The sequence below is a fragment of the Lemur catta genome, chromosome 7 (genome assembly GCF_020740605.2).
Source record: "Lemur catta isolate mLemCat1 chromosome 7, mLemCat1.pri, whole genome shotgun sequence".
Taxonomy (NCBI): domain Eukaryota; kingdom Metazoa; phylum Chordata; class Mammalia; order Primates; family Lemuridae; genus Lemur; species Lemur catta.
The window spans coordinates 18,051,466-18,070,494 of record NC_059134.1 but is presented as its reverse complement, the minus strand read 5'-3'; the positions used below and the strand labels follow the sequence as shown (position 1 = coordinate 18,070,494).

The window sequence follows — 19,029 nt, the reverse complement described above, 5'->3', positions numbered from 1 at the left end:
GAAGAGCTCGACTTGTAAGCTTGTGCACAGGGGCCTGCTGCTATGAGCATCCTGTGGCTATCGACTCATTATTAGTAGGGCTTTGAGTTGTTTGTCCAGAAGTGGGAACGAGAGCTGCACTGCTCTGGCCATTCTCTTTTACCCAGTGCTGCTTGTCCCCAAAGGTATCTATAAAATAGTTGGAGATGATGGATCCAGCCTTGGGGCTGTTGGTGGTAGTGGTTGGAAGTGGGTAGAGGGAGGCAATGAATTGAACTAAACCAATTGTCCTTGTGGGCATTCAGTCCCGTGTCCTAATAACCATCAGCACCACTTCTAACCCATTCTGCCAAGGGGTTGCAACAAGAGTCTGCTCTGTCAGGGATCTGGGTCAGTAAGAATGAGTGGGTGAAGAGGAAGGAGGAAAAACTAAGACATGACAACCTTTTAGAGAAGCAAAAATAAAACGCTAATGTGGAAACTGCTGAAAATAGACTTGCTTGGGCTGTCAGGCTGCATGCAAATCCAATGCTAATCACATGGAAATTAATTACAAGTCCTAACTTCCATATGCCTTGATATGACCCGTGGGGAAAAACCTGCTGCAGGTGTCTCCCCCACACCGCAGAGGCGTGAGTGGAACACGGGCTTTGATGTTGCCCCGTCACTCTCAACGCTGCCACTGCAGCGAGAAAAGCTGAGAGGAGGCTAAAAATACTAACAATAGAAATTTGATTTCTTCTTCCAGACAAAAAGCCTTGGCATCCACAGGAGGAAGAAGTGTTCAGGCAGCATGTGACTGGTTGGTATGAAATAAATAAATTGAGAAAATAGCATATAATTATCTCTGAGTGTCTGTGGATGAGTGGGGCTGTGCAGTCTTCCTGTAATGGACCCTTCCAGGGGGGACATGAGCCAAAAGACGGAGTGACAAGCCCATTTATCAAGTCAATGGCCTCCCCTGCCCTGGCCCCAGGGTATGCTTCTCCTCGGCACTGGTTAGAAAAATTCAAAGTACTTCCAAGATAGGGCCCTTCTCACAATATCTGCCCCCTCCACTCATTTTAAGATTCGCTTTAGGGGTGTGGATGCTGGGCAAATCCAATTAGAAAAATATCCTCCTTCCCTTCCGGGATCTCACTGCCCAGGGCAGATCCCACAGGCAACCCTCCTATGTTTAAGCACAGACTGAACTGAAGGGCAGGCTGGGTTCCAGCCGTACTACTGGGTTGGGAAAGGCTTTGGAGTTCATCTGAGAATGCTTCCTGGAGAGCAGTTTTAGGATTTTTTTTTTTTTAAGGAGTTGTGGGATGCGGAGGCTCTATGACAAGCAGGAGAACAGAAGTTGATGCATCTGAGAGTTAGTGATGAAGTGTGAGCTTCAAGGAGTAGGTTTTAAAGCATGAATGAAAACCATTCCCTGTGCAGTGCCCGGGTGCGAAGTTCATGGAGGGTGGGTCCGTCTCTTTCAGTTCTTCCTGCCCTCCCATCATTCTCCTCGGGCTCCCTCCTCTCTTACAGGTTATTCTCCCACGTCGGTGACCCCTTCCTGGATGACCCCCTGCCCCGGGAGTACGTCCTCTACCTCCGCCCCACCGGCCCCTTAGCACAGAAGCTCTCTGACTTTTGGCAGCAGTCCAAGCAGATCTGCGGGAAGAACAAGGCACACAACATCTTCCCCCACATCACCCTCTGCCAGTTCTTTATGGTGAGCTGCACCCCACCCCCAGGGAGCCTGGCTCCTGTGTCCCGCCAGCCCCTTGTAAAAGCAGAGCCACCCAGGAAGATGGCAGAAGCAGCTGTGGGTGCCTAGAGCTGGGTGGACCATCAGGGGATCAATGTGGTCCATGGCGAGGGTCTTGCCCCAACTCCTCCTCCTTCATATCTGCTGAGGCCCAGGAGCACCCCGGGTCTGATGTAGCATCGTGATGACCGAGTGCTCCCGTGGGACCCTCTGTGAGTGGCACGCTGGTCTGGCATCGGGAATAGATCCACTGATGCAGCTTCCTCTTTGTCTATTGGCAAGACAAGAACAAAGACTAGGAGAGAGTGAGGAATGAGAAGTGTAGTCTATAGACAGGGAAAGCTGTTTTAGCCTTGTGACACAATCCATACTTTTTGTTTTCTTCACTAGCTCTTTCTAGAGAAAGCAAAGATACATTTTACCTGCCATAGTTAGCTAGTCTATAATCCTGGCTGTCAGAAAGCTTAACAACCAAATTAAATCCCCCTCACTATAATAAATGTAAATACATTTCATCTACTTTAGCTCTCTGTCGTGATGGAGAAGAGTTGGTTTATCCAGATATATTCAAGACAAAGCAGAATGTTAGCGTTTTAAGACAATTAAAAAAATATATATTTTGCTTTAGTTTCTCCAGATGTATATTACCCCCCTTAGATAAAAATATGTTCCTAACACCTTCTCTTTTACCATTCACTCTGAAAATTAAAGTGATTATCATTTCCTCTTAGTCATCCCAAGCGCTTTCTCTAAAGCCTTCAGGGTTTTAGAGACACTCTTTCTTCCAGTGCTCTCAGGAAAGTAGGAGGATGATGTCACAGCTCTCCGAGACTCATTCTTCCCAACTATCCTGAGGGTGGAAGTACAGTCAACTTTTGATCATCTAAGAGGACTAGAAACAGTACACATGATGCAAAACAGTAGAAAACATCCGTTTCATCCTGGGATGCTGTATTCTCTCTTTCTTGTCATGTTCTTCCTTTTTTTTTTTTTTTCATGAGCAAGAACTTTTTTTTCAATTGAGAAATAAACATTATATATTCATAGTGTACAACATGATAGTTTACTATACGTATACATTGTGGAGTGGCTAAATTAAGCTAATTATATATGCATTAGCTCACATATTTATTTGTGGTGAGAGTACTTAAAGTTTACTGTCTCAGTAATTTTCAAGCATACACTGCACGGTTATTAACTATAGTCACCATGTTGTACAGCAGCACTCCTGAACTTATCCCTCCTAACTGCAATTTTGTGTCCTCTGATCAACATCTCCCCAATCCCGCCAACCCTGCTTTCTGCTTAGCCAGTCCTACTGCATTTTGGCTGTGTTCACAGGGACCACTTAAGAGCAAGGAAATGAGAGAAGAGGTCTTGCGTTCCCCAATTTAATTTACCAATTGAATAGTCTGTGTCCGGATAATTGGGAGTCTGCGGTTCTCCCTCCGCACAGACAGGAGTGATAGTTAAATAACTGCATTATCAGCCTCCAGTCTCCGGGGCGGGGATGCCAGTGCTGAGTAGCAGCAGACGTCCATTTCTCCTTGCCTCTGAGTGAAGCCTGCTGGTTTTTCCCCCGCCAGTGCGAGGACAGCAAGGTGGACGCCCTGGGGGAAGCCCTGCAGACCACCGTCAGTCGCTGGAAATGTAAGTTTTCAGCCCCGCTGCCCCTGGAGCTATATACCTCCTCCAACTTCATCGGCCTCTTCGTGAAGGAAGATAGCGCCGAGGTCCTCAAGAAGTTTGCCGCTGACTTTGCTGCGGAGGCTGCATCCAAAACCGGTGAGCAGACGCGGCCACCGAGCCTGGGCTCTGGGAATCAAAACGAGCTGGGAAGAGAAATGGGTAGGAGATGTTTGTAGAGGAGCAGGGTGGAGTCAGGAGGTGGAGGGCCCCGCGGGAATAGCCCACGTGACAAAGGACACTGCAGCACCTCACACCTCTTAGCTCCCTTGTAAAAATATTCAACTACGGCTCTGCTAACCTCTGGAGAGGCTGTCCGGGGCTCACTCCCCATGTTAGGCTTGCTGCCTATGCATCCAAATGGAAGGGGGCAATGACTGTCCGCTTTGAGCTAGAATGTGATCCCCTGCAGCACCGCCGCTCCCTCCCAGTTCAGAATTCAGGGGCCTTCCTTTCTTCCTCCAGAACTCCCACCCGTGCGGGTGTTTATCTGGCTCTTACTGTTCACTTCGTGAGGACCCTCCCAAGCTTTTCTTGGGGGGGGCAGCATAGGACAGAAGGAAGAGTAGAACTACTTTGTATTAAATTATAAAATCCGCTGAGCCAACGCCCTTCAACTTTCTGAAACCCATTAGATGGGCCCCTAAGCCTCAAAAGTCGGTCCAAAAATGTAACCCCTATAAGATGTCCTTTTCATGGAGCTCTCAGTCCAAGCCAACTGAGATTTCCCATCAAAGGAATTAGCTTAAAGGGGTGCTCGAGGCAGGAGGCACGTGGAGGGGACACGAGGGAGAAGTTTGCAAAGCTGTCTGACTGCAGGCGCAGACAAGCTCACTTAGCTCAAAGAGAGCCTTTTACACGGGGACAAACAGACAACCCAGCAGGGGACGGAGCCTCTGCTGGCTCACTCCAGAATGAACTCACAATCAGCAGGTACCTACTGGGCACCTACTATGTGTTTATCCATGAAGAATGCAACAGAGAAGAGAATAAGAAGTGGCTTCTGTTGACCAGAGGCACAGTTGGGAAACCCAGTTCAGGCCCTGAACTCTCTGAGAAGAGAGAGTCCATCACAGGTGGAGTGGTTTGATCTTCATAGAAGGAAGAAAACTTGCCCTGGGAAGATGCTGATCAGGAGAATGGAGGTGGGGTCTTTCAGGTTGGTGGGCGCAGGAGCACAGGCAGGAATGGGGGCCTGTGAGCTGGGGGGCAGCGGGGAGGCTGCCCTGAGCAGGGCGGAGGGTGCAAGCTGCACACCTGAAGCCCAGTGTTGAATGCCAAGCTGGGGGAGACCCAGAGCTTGTCCACCCCACATTTCATGGCAGGCCAGGGAGGGGAAAGGCCTGGGCAAAGCCACTCAATTTGCTTCTTAGCCTACACCTCACCTGCCATCGTTCCCTGTGCCATTGTCATCACTAGCTCAGGCCCTTTGCCCAGTGTTCCTCTGTGCCAGAGAAGTCCCCACTAGGGCTTCAGACTCCGGGGACAGTGTGAGCAGGGCTCAGCATCACTGCAGGCGCACAGTGAGGTCCCTGCTCTCAGAGGGCCCCCCAGGCCTGGAAGCCATTTCTGTCCCTTGGGAGGGGAACCTCCTTAGACTCCCCCGAAGCTCCTCTTCTCCTCCAGGGTCTAGTCTTTGGTTTCTGACTTCGGTGGAGCCTGACATTTCACAGGAGCTTAATATTTCAAAGAAATAGCATAACGGAGAGGCAAGTTATTTCCTGTTCTTGTCCCTCCGTCTCAAGGAAATGGCTTTTTCTTCATCCCGCAGTAGTTATTGTCAGAACCACTAAATCCCCACAAGAACCAAAACTAATGCCATAGCCACAAAACCCAAATCTTCCGCAAATGAGAAAAGTGGGTCTCAGCCAGGACTGCAGCAGATATTTAGAGTGTTCACTGAGTGACAAGTCGAGGCCCCAGCTTTCCACGTGGGAAGGGGATAAGACCAGTCCCTGTCCAAGATTCTGCTGTCACTAGGAACTCGGCCGGCTTCGTTTCTCTGCCCTAGTGTGGCCCCCTGGTGGTGATCTGGAGAACTGGGTGACCCTGCCCAATATAGCCGGTCCGGCTCCTTAAAATCTAGCGTGGAAAGCAAGCCACCCTGTCTTTGCCCTAGAACTTATGCCTTGGTATTCTAGAGTTGTTGACAGGCTCACATACTTTCAGCAAATACAGTTAGTGTCGTCCTCCACTCTGGGTGACTTAAAGAGATTCATCCATGTGCATTCATTCATATAACAAGTACTGAAAACCTCCCCAATATGCTGAGTGGGGATACGCTGTGAACAAGAGATGAACATCTTATCTCATGGAGCTTACACCAAAGAAATGCAATGCAATATAACAGAAAAAGCACTTAAAAGATCCAACTTCTAGTTCTATCTTGGCCACTAATTTCTCTGCATGACTTGCCCAAGCCCCTTCATTTCCCAAATTCCCTAATTTCTTTCTTTCTTTCTTTCTTTCTTTCTTTTTCTTTCTTTCTTTCTTTCTTTCTTTCTTTCTTTCTTTCTTTCTTTCTTTCTTTCTTTCTTTCTTTCTTTCTTTCTTTCTTTCTTTCTTTCTTTCTTTCCTTTCTTTCTTTTTCTTTCTTTCTTTTTTTTTTTTTTTGAGACAGAGTTCACTCTGTTGCCTGGGCTAGAGTGCCATTGTGTCAGCCTAGCTCACAGCAACCTCAGACTGCTGGGCTCAAGCAATCCACCCACCTCAGCCTCCCAGAGTGCTAGGATTACAGGCATGAGCCACCACGCCCGGCCCCTAATGTCTTCTAGTTGCATCTTCTTCATTATTCTAGCTTGGGCAGCAGATGATTCTTCCTCACTGAAAGTACAAAAGAGAAATAAAAGTCATTCCCTTATGTAGGTAGGTTTGTTTTGTTTTGTTTTTTGAGGTGTCACAGAGTAACAGTCTATACACTTGAAGCCAGTGCTTCTCAACCAAGGGCAATTTTGCTCCCCAGGGCCATGCGGCCACATGGAAGTCATTTTCACAACTTGGAGGGTGCTACTGGCCTCTAGTGGGTCGAGGCCAAGGATGCTGCTAAACACCCTGTAATGCACGTGACAGCTCCCCATGCCCCCAGCAAATAATTATGCAACCCACAATGCTGTTGAGAAACCCTGCTTTCAGCTTTGAAAATCTCAATCTTTCTTCTCTCATTTCTCCATCAGCTTCACCCAGAAGCTAAGAGACTTGATTCCAAAATGAAGACGGTATACCCTTGGGAGTCACACAGTTACAAAATGCACTTTGTATTTCGACATAAATTATTTTTTCCCCTTTAGGCCTCGGGTCCTCATGTGAATGGTGGGGCTGGCAGGAACCAACTGGAGGGGGCGAGGGGGGAGTCAGCCAAAAGGCCGACCCAGAGTTGCTGCAGAAGAGCCATCTGCACGTGCGTGGCTCTTTGTCTCTTGAATGGTGGGCTGATGCAGAATCTCTTCCCCCTGCCACTTTATTCTGCTGCTGTGAGGGAGAGAAACAGCTTTTGTCTAACCAAGGGACTGTCTTCTTTGTTGTCTGGGAAACAGAATTTATCAGGGCTCCTTTCTATGTTCTTCCGTAAGTCCCCACCATCGCTATGATTACCACCTTCTAATACCTGACCTTCTTCTTCCTTTTTTGCAGAAGTACACGTGGAACCTCATAAGAAGCAGCTGCACGTGACCCTGGCTTACCACTTCCAAGCCAGCCACCTACCCACCCTAGAGAAACTAGCCCAGAACATTGACGTCAAGCTAGGGTGTGACTGGGTGGCGACTATCTTTTCTCGGGATATCCGATTCGCTAACCATGAGGTAATAATGTCTCACTGCGCTTCCTGATGCTACCAGGTGCGGGGATGTGACCAGAATCCACAGCTCGCTGCTGCGGGGAAATGGCCACCAAAGGGGACAAATGGAACAAACCACTGAGTCAGGTGGCCCAGGATTTTGTCCAGCCTCTGCCCGACATGCAGGAAGGCTTTCAGCATGCATCCCTCCTCTCTGGCTCCCAAGTGGTTCATCGGGGTGACACCCCCACGGTTCTGTCTGCCCTGCCAACCTTACGGGAGTGATAAAGAAATGAAATGGAGGGATAGATAGAAAATACATTGAAAACATTTTTTAATGTTATATAAATTCCTGGAGTTAGTAGAAGACATCATCCTGACCTCAGGTGAGTTAAGAACACATAAATACAAAAAAAAACCTGCAAAGACATAATCAACAGATACTTGCTGAGTGTGTGTGCCACGCAAGGTATCGTGGAACATACTAGAATTTTAAAATGTGGTCCTGTCCTCAAGGAGCTTTGAGTCCAGCAGGGCAGAGAGGACAGACACACATGAAAAGGAAGCTCAGGCCAGCATTGTGAGAGTTTGTGCGCTTCGCAGTCGAACAAATGAATCCTATTGCAGGCAGAAAGACTGGTGTGATCCTAGCATCCTTCCTTTGAGGGAATCAACATTGCTTTCCAGACAAGCATGTGCTGTCTCAGAAGAGTACCACTGTCCTTTTTGTCCTGAAGGAAAAGCTGAGACACAAAGAGATCAAGTGGCTGGTACAAAGCTAAATAGCAATTTAAGACCAGAGCTGAAGCCAGAGCCCAGGTATTTTCATCAATAAAGATGGTAACGCGTCTAAAAAAAGACCACACAGTTTGATAAAAAAAATTTTAAAAAATGTCTTCCAGCTTAACTACATTTATTAAGCAATACTACGTTTGTTTTTTTCAACAGCAAAAGAACTGATGTTTTTGTTAGTTTACATAGCTTGTTAACATCTCTTTTAGGCTTTTAGGCTTTTTTTAAACATGAAAAATAGTTTGAACGCCAAGGTTAAGACCAGACAACCTCACCATTATTTTGGAAGTGTGAGGAAGAGCCAACCCGTGAATCAAAGGTTCAAGGCTAAGCATTGTTCCCTGTGAGTGTCAAGGACATGCAGCTTTGTCTCAGTCTGCTGATGGGAATGTCATGGCCTCCTTTTGCATCATTTGATGTAGGTTTTTGTAAAAATGCATTAAGCAGTCTGGGCCTGCTCTTACTTAAGAATTCTGACATCTCCTGGAATCACTTAGGATGAGCCCTAAAGATAACAAGGGAGGTGTGGCTGGCTGGACTCCTGATGGCAAAGAAGGAAAGTCAAGGGTTGCATACAGATGGCCTCTGAGAAGTCACCTTTCTCAGAGAAGGAAGGTGGCAGTGGAATTTTACAAGGAATATCCTCTAATCAACAGTGCCCTCCAGTTAACTCGAAGGGTAATTGCTTTTCTGCCTGACCCACATTCTGCTCAATTGGCAGGGAAGGGAAGAGGCAGCAAGCGCCCACACGAATAATTTTCTAAAAATAACTTGGCCTCTTTTATCTTTTATTTGTAAAAGCTCATTTATTACAGCTCCTTCTGATAAAACTCTCCTTGGCCCCTTTGGACTAGACCTCTCTCCCCCTGAGGTCTTTTGGTTCCACCTGAGCCCTTCTGTATTTGGAAACCTCTTCTTGCCTGCCTTCTTCCCTGTGTCCCCAAGAGGCAGTTTTGAGGGATTGTTCCAAGGAGGGGACAGATATCCAGAGAAGGAAAGTGGTTGTAGGCAAGGACATTCAGCAAGGCACAGTGATGCTTAGGAAAACTTCAAGTTCTCATCCCTCTGCTATTTAGAGTCTCACTGGATTTGGACTTGCAAATGCCTAGTTGTACTTGACATTGACTCTTCCATGTTAGTGATTACACTGGGCCAAGCCAGTTTCATAGGCTTGAAATCCATAGAAATCCAGAGGAAGGACAGAGTTATACAAAAAGCATAAATTTTGGAGTCTAGCACACTCAGCTTCTGGCTCCATCACTTTAGGAGTGGCTAGATTAACTTTGACAACTTATACAACTCTCCAGTCAGTCCTTAGTTTTCTCATCTGTAAAATGGTGATAATGTTTTGCTAGACTGTTGTGAGCACTAAATAAGAGGATGTATGAAAAGGCTCTAACCCAGCACAAAGTGGATGCAACAGAAATATTGCTGCAGCTGTTATTATTCCTGAGGATACAAGGGGCTTCAAAGGCAGTGTGATTCTGTTCCTCTAACTCTATAGGGCTGAAACTGCCCTTTAGTCATTAAACTTTAAGTTCAGACCCAGTGTTGAAAGAGAGTAGACACATACCAGAGATGCACTCGAGAATTCTTAAAAGTACATGCCAAACATAAAACAAAAGAGTGAGTATAATGTAATACAAACTAGGCATGTGTCTATCTCTCAAACTTAGACTAAGTGTTTTTATCTGCTTTTGGTGAGTAAGGAACGAGAAGTAGGGACATGAGTCCCAGTTATAATTTCTAATTTATTATAATACCTAAATCCTTTTATTGTTCATTCATAAATCAAAGCCACTTATTGTCCAACTGCTCTCTGCCTAAGACATAGTGTCTCTGACCTTTGCTGTGCCTCAGTTTTCCTGGGGATACCCTAGAGCTAGAATGCTCACCTCCACTATGTGATAGGACCAAGGAGGAGTTCTCTGGAGCTGTGTTGAGTTTCTCGAGAGAAAGGCACTACTGGGCCAAAGGCATGATGAGCCAAGACCGTGCTGTGCTTGAGTTCTGAGGAACTCGAGTTTAGGTTTGTTTCCTGACAACTCAGTGACTTTCTGCACCCTGTTCCAGGAAAAAGAATGTTCCTTTTCATGGAACATCACACACCCAGCTTTGAGATTTATGAGATTTCATGTGATTTTTTTGTTGCTGTTGTGCCCTTCAAGCTGTTTGAACGATCCTGCAGAAAACCTTCCTGGCTTGTTTGGAAAGGTGGTTGGTTAGAGTGCGTATGAGGTTAGAGTGCAGATCCAGTGGTGCAGACAAGTTCTGTGCATTATCGATTTTATCCTCTGAGAAGAATCATTCTTTTACTGGCTCCTTTCATCAGAGATTTCCAGAAGGACATTCTCTCTTTTTCCAGCATGTTCTGGTGTGTCACCTTGACACCGGCGAGCCGGTTAGCTCATAGGCTTACCCAGCACAGCATCCAGGGTCAGGGCCGGCTGGAAGGAAGGCCATCACATGGGGGGTCGGGTGCCATGGTTCAGTAGGAATAATTATGCCCCTTCTGTGTACAAGGCTCTGTCCTAAGGCCTTTTCTCAGATTGTCCAATTTAAATTTTATAGTCTAGGTATTATGTGACAGATGAGAAAACTGAGGCCAAAGTTAAAAATCTGAAAGTTGGACCCAGAATATTTAGCCTCCAGCTAATGGCTTTGGAACCTTAGAAAAAGCTGTTCAAGCATTCTCCTTCTTGCGGTCCCTTGTGAAACAAATAGGATACCAAATATCTTCCTTACTAATGAGAGGTTGCCTGCTGCTCATAACAAAAAATAGTGAAATAAATGTCTTCCAAAGTACCTTCATGCCTATACTTACAATGTTTATATATACCAGGAAAGGGACACACACACACACACACACACACACACACATGAAATAAATCAGCCAAGTGGCATGGCCTGTGATTGGCCCAAGGGGCTTTTTCTGAGCCCCAAGAAGGAAGATGTTCTCTCTCTGTTTGCTGCTTGAAGCTGGTTCCATGCTGAGATACCCACGGATGTCTATGAAAGATGTATTTTTTTCTTTCAAGGTCTTTGTTAAAGCTGTATAGGTTTAAAGAAAGGTCCTTAAAGGCAGGGACCATGTCTTATTTCATCAGCTAAGTTACATAGAAAGGGGAATACTTCATTCCTCAACCCTTCCCGTAGGAGGGTCACTCTGCCTGGCCCTTCTGTAACCCTCACAGAGCTGAGTTTCAAGTGTCTCTTATGGTCCCCACCCCAGCAGATGGAGTGGGGACTACGAGGTCTAAGTCCACTTGTACAGCAGTTGACCAGAGAGCCAACAGTTTTTCCATTGAATTTCCCAAAATCATATTTGAATACTGATAGGAAGTGAAGCCGTGCCTGGAGGAAAGTCCAGAACCATCCATAGCACACACCCACAATACCCTGAAAAGAGAAGTACTCTCTGATCGGAATCCAAAGCTGCTCAGAGCCTGTGGGTCTCAGGGGCTCCTGCGCATGGCGCCATCTGGAGGTGTGCAGCATTAGTGCAGAACACGCAGGCCCAGGCATGGGGCTCACTCATCCTGTCTTCCTTTTGCAGACATTACAGGTGATCTACCCCTACACCCCACAGAATGATGACGAGCTGGAACTGGTCCCCGGGGACTTCATCTTCATGTCTCCGATGGAGCAGACCAGCACCAGTGAGGGCTGGATCTATGGCACGTCCTTAACCACCGGCTGCTCTGGACTCCTGCCTGAGAATTACATCACCAAGGCCGACGAATGCAGCACCTGGATATTTCATGGGTAAGCAGACTCCAAGATTTGCCCACTGCTTTTCGGAGAACATTGCTGTGGCAAACTTGGAAGAGGTGGTGGAAATGGACTTGATCCTAGACACACAGTGCCCCAGTAACAGGAAATGGAGTCCGAGGGGAAGAAGGCTCTGTGGCTTCCAGAATTCCCAGAAAGGAGTTGACTTGGGGCATGGAAAAAATATGAAATGAATTGCTCTGCCTCACTCTGCCTCCCCCATTTGATGTAGCTGTCTGCCTGAGTTCCCGATGGGAGACTAACCGGAGGCTGCTTGGAGGTCCATTTCTTCTGGCTCACGGGTGGTGTCATCTCAGTGTTTTGTCTCCACTGCTTTGGGGCTTCTGTCCACCCCTTTCTGGGTCATTACTCAGGGTGGTCTGACCCCCCAGAGCAGCTGGGCAGATTCCCACTATGCCAGCCAGACCAACAGTGGCAGTGGCTTCAAGGGTCAGGAGCCCTAACTGTACCCCTCACTTGCTAGGCGACCCTGAGCAAGTCCTCAGACGCAGCACATGCTGCCTAGACAACGGAGACCGTGTCTCAGGCAATGGCAACTGCCAGAACCCAGAAAGGGTATGTTGCTTCCGCAGTCTTCCTCAGGGTCATAACTTGCCACCCATCCTTGTTATTGTTTTGCCCCCATCCCATCCTTATGGTCCCATGCTCAGAGTGGCCTCTGTTGTCTGGCTAGCTTTGTCCCGATAGAGAAAATAGGAACAAAGGCACCTTCTCTTTTTTTTTTTTTTTTTTTTTTTTTTGAGACAGAGTCTCACTTTGTTGCCCCGGCTAGAGTGAGTGCCGTGGCATCAGCCTAGCTCACAGCAACCTCAGACTCCTGGGCTTAAGCGATCCTACTGCCTCAGCCTCCCGAGTAGCTGGGACTACAGGCATGAGCCACCATGCCCGGCTAATTTTTTTGTATATATATTTTTAGTTGGCCAGATAATTTCTTTCTATTTTTAGTAGAGACGGGGTCTCACTCTTGCTCAGGCTGGTCTCGAACTCCTGACCTCGAGCGATCCACCCGCCTCGGCCTCCCAGAGCTAGGATTACAGGCGTGAGCCACCGCGCCCGGCCTGCACCTTCTCTTTCTTAATCCAAGCAGCTCAGAGCCAGTGCTTCCCTGACACGCTCGGGCGTCGGGCCAGGGTGTGCTGCTGCTTTGTTTTTTCGCACCCTTGTTTCTGCCTTGTGGCAACAGGGCTGCGATGCAGAAGCCCTGAGCACCAGCTGCTTGGTGGCTCACGCCGTTACTGCCACCATAAAAGAGAAGCAGAGAGGGGCGATTTCAGCAAGTGTTTTGCCTGGAGGGAGAAAAGAAAAGAAAGTCCCCTACCCTGGTGAGCAACAAACAGAAAAACCACAAGCCCAAAGATGGGAAAGAATATTTTCTTCCTGAATAACCCCCACCCGCAATCCCTTCTGCTCCTCCCCAACTCCCCGACCCCACCCCAGTCCGTGAACATCCAGCATTTGGTGGCACAAAATTAGAGTGTCAGAGCTGCCTCATGTTCCCCAAACTTTGCCTTTTCAAAAATGTTTCTGAAGATCAAAATACCTAAGCTGTGTTTCCAAAGTCACTATTTTATCCCTATGAAAACATGTAAAGCAAAATATACATGAATAAACTGGGAACTAAAAGATTGTTTGCCCAATAAAGCACAGCTCCCAGATCTCTTTCTTAAAAGTAGGGCTACACGTGGGAGAAGAGTGCATATAAGAAGCATTACCAACCTGCTTAGAGTCACTTCATTCAAACCCACTTGCCCTGAGTTAGAGCTCAGGCTGAAGCATGGGTGAACCTAAGTGACTTCAGTCTATGTCATTTCCTTTTATTCTGAGACATTACTAGTGATGTTATTTCCCTGGGTACCACGTCTGAAATTAAACTATCAGCTTCCACAGCCAGCCCTGCAGAGAGTAGGGAAATACTCATGTTAGGCGTTAGGACATTGCAATTAAGAATTTAAGTTTTGTTAGCCAGGCATGGTAGTGCACACCTGTAGTCCCAGCTACTTGGGAGGCTGAGACAGGAGGATCACTTGAGCCCAGGAGTTTGAGGTTGCGGTGAGCTATGATGATGCCATGGCACTCTAGCCTGGACAGTAGAGCAAGACTCAGCCTCTAAAAAAAAAAAAGGATTTAAGTTTTGATTCCAATAGTCTTGGATTCAAATCCTAACTCTCCCACTTACCAGCTGTGTCACCTTGGCCAAGTTGTATCCCCTTCTCTGAACCTGTTTGCTTATCTAGAAAGCGGAGCTTATAATCGCACTTGCCTTGTGTGGCCTAGCTTTACGTGGATCGGTCAGGTATGTATCAGCACTGTCTATAAAGTAGCCATTCATGTTATGATTACTCTTTTTTTCTATCTCGTGTTTGCCAGTCCTTGCTTATGTGCTCATCAAAGCAAATGTCTCTTCCGCAAAAGTGATCCTATAAGCACTGCACTTTCCTGTTTAACCTCAGAGGTAGAAATAAGGCAAGGAGGTAGAGCCCAGCTTCCCTGTAAGCCAGACCTTCTCTCAGTCCCAACCAAAGATAGACGCGAGGAGGCAGAGCCACACGGGTGCTCAGGCATGACCTGGCTGGCTGGATGAGAGGGTGCAGAGGGGATCCAGGCAACACACAGGGACTTGGGGGTCAGTGACCTTTCTCAACCCTCGCTACCCTCTGTTCCTCAGTTCTCTGAGTCCTTTCTAGGGAAATACTGTCTTGCCACCTGTACTGGAGTGTCTTGCCTGGTTCTGAGCATCCCTAGGCATTTGTCAGTTGATGAAGCCCCATTGCGTCCTCTGAGGCAGAGTGAGCTGCCTGACCCCTCTGGGCATAACAGGCCTAGTGTGTCCTAGGGTGGAGCGAATGGTGCTTGAGAAAATGTTCTAGGTGCCAGGCCCAGCTTCCTGCCCTCACTGTTCTCAGTATGAAGCATCTGACTATTGTCTTACTGGGACTGACAGCCACCAAACTGTCTCAGAGTGAGTCAGGTCCTTTCATTACGATGACAGTTAAGAAGGGAAGGAGGCTGCCATTCTCCTTGCCACCGTGAGCTTAAGGAGGGAGAGAAGGGATCCTATCTTTATCTTCACAGCTGCAGTAAAGAAATGAAGAGACACGCACAGGCAAGATGTCAGCACGATTCCAGGTAGTCAGACACTTTAGGCCCCGAAGCTTTGATGAGTCAGACAGTAAGACTGAATTTTCTTTAACTGTGTGATGTTTGGGAAGGTCTCAGTTTAAAATAAAGGAGAACAGCTGGTCTATTAGACTGCGTGAGTAGCAGAAGATTTCCCTGGGCTACAGTTACTTAAATATTACCATAACAGGTTTCATTGAGCTACACATCAAATGTACTGATGCAGCTTTGCTAAACTGTAGGTTCCTGGGCGCTGCCCCACGCCACTGAGTCACGGTCACGACCTGTGAGGAGGGCCCAGGCATGAGTAGTTTTTAAAGGCCCCCTGGTGGTTCTGGTGTATACAAGGGCTGAAAATCACTTTTTCAAAGTATCAGGCTTCTGAAACCGTTGCTTATAAGTAGAATGAGTCTATCATTTATTTATAGTCAAAAAAGGGCCATTTCTGAGAGTGAAAGGGGTGCTAAGATATTAAAATTGTTTAATTTTTTGCAAAAAGTTTACTAACAATTGGTTAGCTTTATTATATTGTTAAATATGGCTCACGCCTGTAATCCTAGCACTCTGGGAGGCCGAGGCAGGGGGATCGCTCGAGGTCAGGAGTTCGAGACCAGCCTGAGCAAGAGCAAGACCCCCATCTCTACCAAAAATAGAAATAAATGATCTGGACAGCTAAAAATATACAGAAAAAATTAGCTGGGCATAGTGGTGCATGCCTATAGTCCCAGCTACTCGGGAGGCTGAGGCAGGAGGATTGCTTGAGCCCAGGAGTTTGAGGTAGCAGTGAGCTAGGCTGATGCCACGGCACTCTAGCCCGGGCAACAGAGTGAGACTCTGTCTAAAAAATAAATAAATAAATAAATAAATAAATAAATAAATAAATAAATAAATAAATAAAATTCTAATAATAATGCTGTGTTTAAAATGAATAATCCAGAACAGGTGCCAAACTGGACATGTTGCTAGGGCAACAGACACAAACCAGTACTGTGCCGGGTAAACTGGGGTGTGGCTCTCCAAGCCGTACAGAAGCAAGATATCTACAACCTAAATGCTCCCCCCGCCTCTATCCAGCGATACAGGCGAGATGTTTGTTGGATTTGCCTAACTACCGTATTTAAATGGCGATGTTTATTAGATGGAGCTTTGTGGAGGTCTTACTATTCACAGTAATTTAAACTTGGCATGTTTTAGCCGACTTCCTTTCAGTGAGACCTCTTTTGGGCTTCTGTAGTCACACTCAGAAATGAGAGTTCTTGGCTCACAGCTCTAAACATCTGGTGAGAACAATCTCCTCTGAAATTATTCTGTCTTTAATCGTCCTGTTGGAGGCGTTTTCAAGGTTGGGGTAGGATTGGAGGCTGAAGAGGGTAGGATAGAGGCCAGTGGCCATGAAGTTTCCTGGACCATTAGGACCTGTGGGCAAAGTGGTGGAGATGCTAAAAATCCCCATTCATTCTTTACTTCAGATGGAAATTACCATGGAAAATATTAAAGACAACAGGGATTGTTTATTTCTTTTGAACCAGAAAAATAGCCGCAAACAATGGTACATAATTGATACCTCATTATTCTTTAACATGCCTTTGGTGCCAACCATGCTTGCGGCATCCTAATAAGCACAAAATCATTGGGCCCCATCCCTGCCCAGAGGGATGAATACATCTGTCCATCTACCCCTGATTTATTAACTGTAAGACTTCAGTAGAAAACAAGATGTTCCTCCAGGAATCAAGCGTTCTGTTCAGCCTTCCCCACCATTGCGCTACCCAGAGAGTGACTCATGCTGATCCCCAGGCTCCTGTTGAGCCCTGGAAGTGCTGATTCCTCCCAGCCAAAGCAGTTACCATCTTCCCTATCTTCCATTCCAGTTCGTACTCAATCTTAAATACATCATCGTCCAACCCTCTCACATTTGGGGATGGAGTCTTGGAGAGGCGGCAGTACGAGGACCAGGGACTGGGGGAGACGACGCCCCTGACCATCATCTGCCAGCCCATGCAGGTAGGCGGGTCATCAGGGCCACCTCCTCAACTCTAATCAGCAGTCACTGAGAACCTCTTTATTAACCAGGAGGCATCGCCCTGGCTGTCCCCACAGGGTCTCTGATCTCTTGGAGAGAAAGTACATGAGATTTTAAAAGATATACAGTAATTCAAAGCTAGGAAGGGTCAGCAATGTGGCACTGACAACCACCACCAGCATTTGAGTCCAGGCTAGTAGGGAAGGTTGTTGCCGAGAGGGAGGAGGGGAGATTTTATCTCTAAAGTAGGAATAATGCCCATAACTGTATCTATTTGGTAAATTGGTTGTGGAGATTAAAGAAAATAATAAAATAAGGCTCTTAGCACAGTAACTGGCATATAGTGAGTGCTCAGTATATGTTAGCCTGTCCAAGAAAGGTTGGAGACGGGAGCAGTGGGGCAGTAGCTACTGAATAGTACAGACAAAAGCAAGTTGAAAGTTCAAGCATGTTGAGGGTCAAGAGAGTAGGTCAATTTGGCTGGAGCCCAGGTTTTGAAGTAGGCAACAGTAGGAAAAGAAATGGGAAAAACCATGCCACCGTTCCATGTATTAACCATGTCAGGGCAACCAGAAGCAAGGTCAAGTGCTGGCCAACATGAACCCGGCAGCACGGAGGAAACTGGGAACAGCTGACTGCATCAGAAAGAAGGAAGGTAGAAACATGTAAAGGTTCCACCCAGCCGGGCGCGGTGGCTCACGCCTGTAATCCTAGCCCTCTGGGAGGCCGAGGTGGGAGGATTGTTTGAGCTCAGGAGTTCGAGACCAGCCAGAGCAAGTGCGAGACCTCGTCTCTATTAAAAATAGAAATAAATTATATGGACAGCTAAAAATATATATAGAAAAATTAGCCGGGTATGGTGGCACATGCCTGTAGTCCCAGCTACTCGGGAGGCTGAGGCAGGAGGATTGCTTGAGCCCAGGAGTTTGAGGTTGCTGTGAGCTAGGCTGATGCCACAGCACTCTAGCCTGGGCAACAGAGTGAGACTCTGTCTCAAAAAAAAAAAAAAAAAAAAAAGGTTCCCCCCAGAACCAAAGTCATTTGGACATGCCGTTGACTAGACTTGCCCATCTTACCGCGCAGAGGTAGCGGTTGTCCGCCCTGAACATGCACGTAGTCAGACAACAGCACCCATGCGGTGACGAGAATGGGCAAAACAGGGCCTCACTGCAGGAGCAGACCATCAGAACCACATGGTCTGAGCACCACTTTGGAGATGAGGCAGGCACATTTGTGATGATAGAAGTCCTCGCCTCCTGAGGAAGTTGAGAAAGCATCCCTTTTGAGGAGGAAGCTGTCCCACTAGATGGCTACCTCTACATTAGTGGCTGGTCGTACCTCTGAGCTGCAACTTCAACTGGCCTTCGTGTTTTCGTAATGGCCAAATTCTACTTCCACTAACAGAGGCAGCAGCATTTTCACAACCCTTCTTATTTTACAAAGTACCTGCAGTTTACTTCATTTGAGCCTCAGAGTGACTTCTGAGGTCTGCAGGATGAGTCTTACTATCCTCATCTTGCAGATATGCCAACCTAAATGCAAGGCAGTTAAGAGGCTTGTCCCAGTCTTAACTCCGCAAAACTTGTACTGGAGCTCAGCTCACCTGGCACCTGGCTCCAGGATGTGTCTGCTTTGCCTCGTGTTTCCTCACTAACAGCCTGTCTTTCTCCGCAGCCTCTGAGGGTCAACAGCCAGCCTGGCCCTCAGAAGCGATGCCTGTTTGTGTGTCGGCACGGTGAGAGGATGGACGTTGTGTTTGGGAAGTACTGGCTGTCCCAGTGCTTTGATGCCAAAGGTGAGTCGTTGGCAGGCCTGCTCAGCACTGGCATACCCATCATGGCCTCTAGGGGGCGCAGCCAAGCTACATTTATCCAGCTGGAGTCTTTCGTGGTTTTGTGCTATAGAAAATGTCTGTAATCTGTAAGTCCTTACTGATTGCGTTTTAAGGAAGAGGTAAGTTTTCTTGTCACCATCCTATAAACTGGGGCACCAGGGACCAAAGATGGCAGATGTCTTGCCCAAGGTCATGTGGCAAGTCAGCAGCAGAGACGTGCCCTGATTCCATGGCCAGAGTTCCCTCCGTTAGATCACCCCAGCTCATTCGGTTCCATTTTCCTCTGA

At 47.2% G+C, this 19,029-nt stretch overlaps 1 protein-coding gene across 2 annotated transcripts in view; it reads left to right on the top strand.

The window, feature by feature from the left end:
• Positions 1-19,029, top strand: part of UBASH3B (ubiquitin associated and SH3 domain containing B) — a 138,885-nt gene that overhangs the window by 103,599 nt on the left and 16,257 nt on the right. Inside the window, exons 2-8 of one of the 2 annotated variants that reach the window (XM_045555780.1) lie at positions 728-781; positions 1,501-1,687; positions 3,310-3,508; positions 7,040-7,209; positions 11,533-11,741; positions 16,757-16,889; positions 18,583-18,703. In XM_045555780.1, the coding sequence (XP_045411736.1) occupies positions 728-781; positions 1,501-1,687; positions 3,310-3,508; positions 7,040-7,209; positions 11,533-11,741; positions 16,757-16,889; positions 18,583-18,703 (1,073 nt within the window). Of the gene's footprint in view, positions 1-727; positions 786-1,500; positions 1,688-3,309; positions 3,509-7,039; positions 7,210-11,532; positions 11,742-16,756; positions 16,890-18,582; positions 18,704-19,029 lie in introns of both variants that reach the window. The other variant, XM_045555781.1, reaches the window with a different exon arrangement.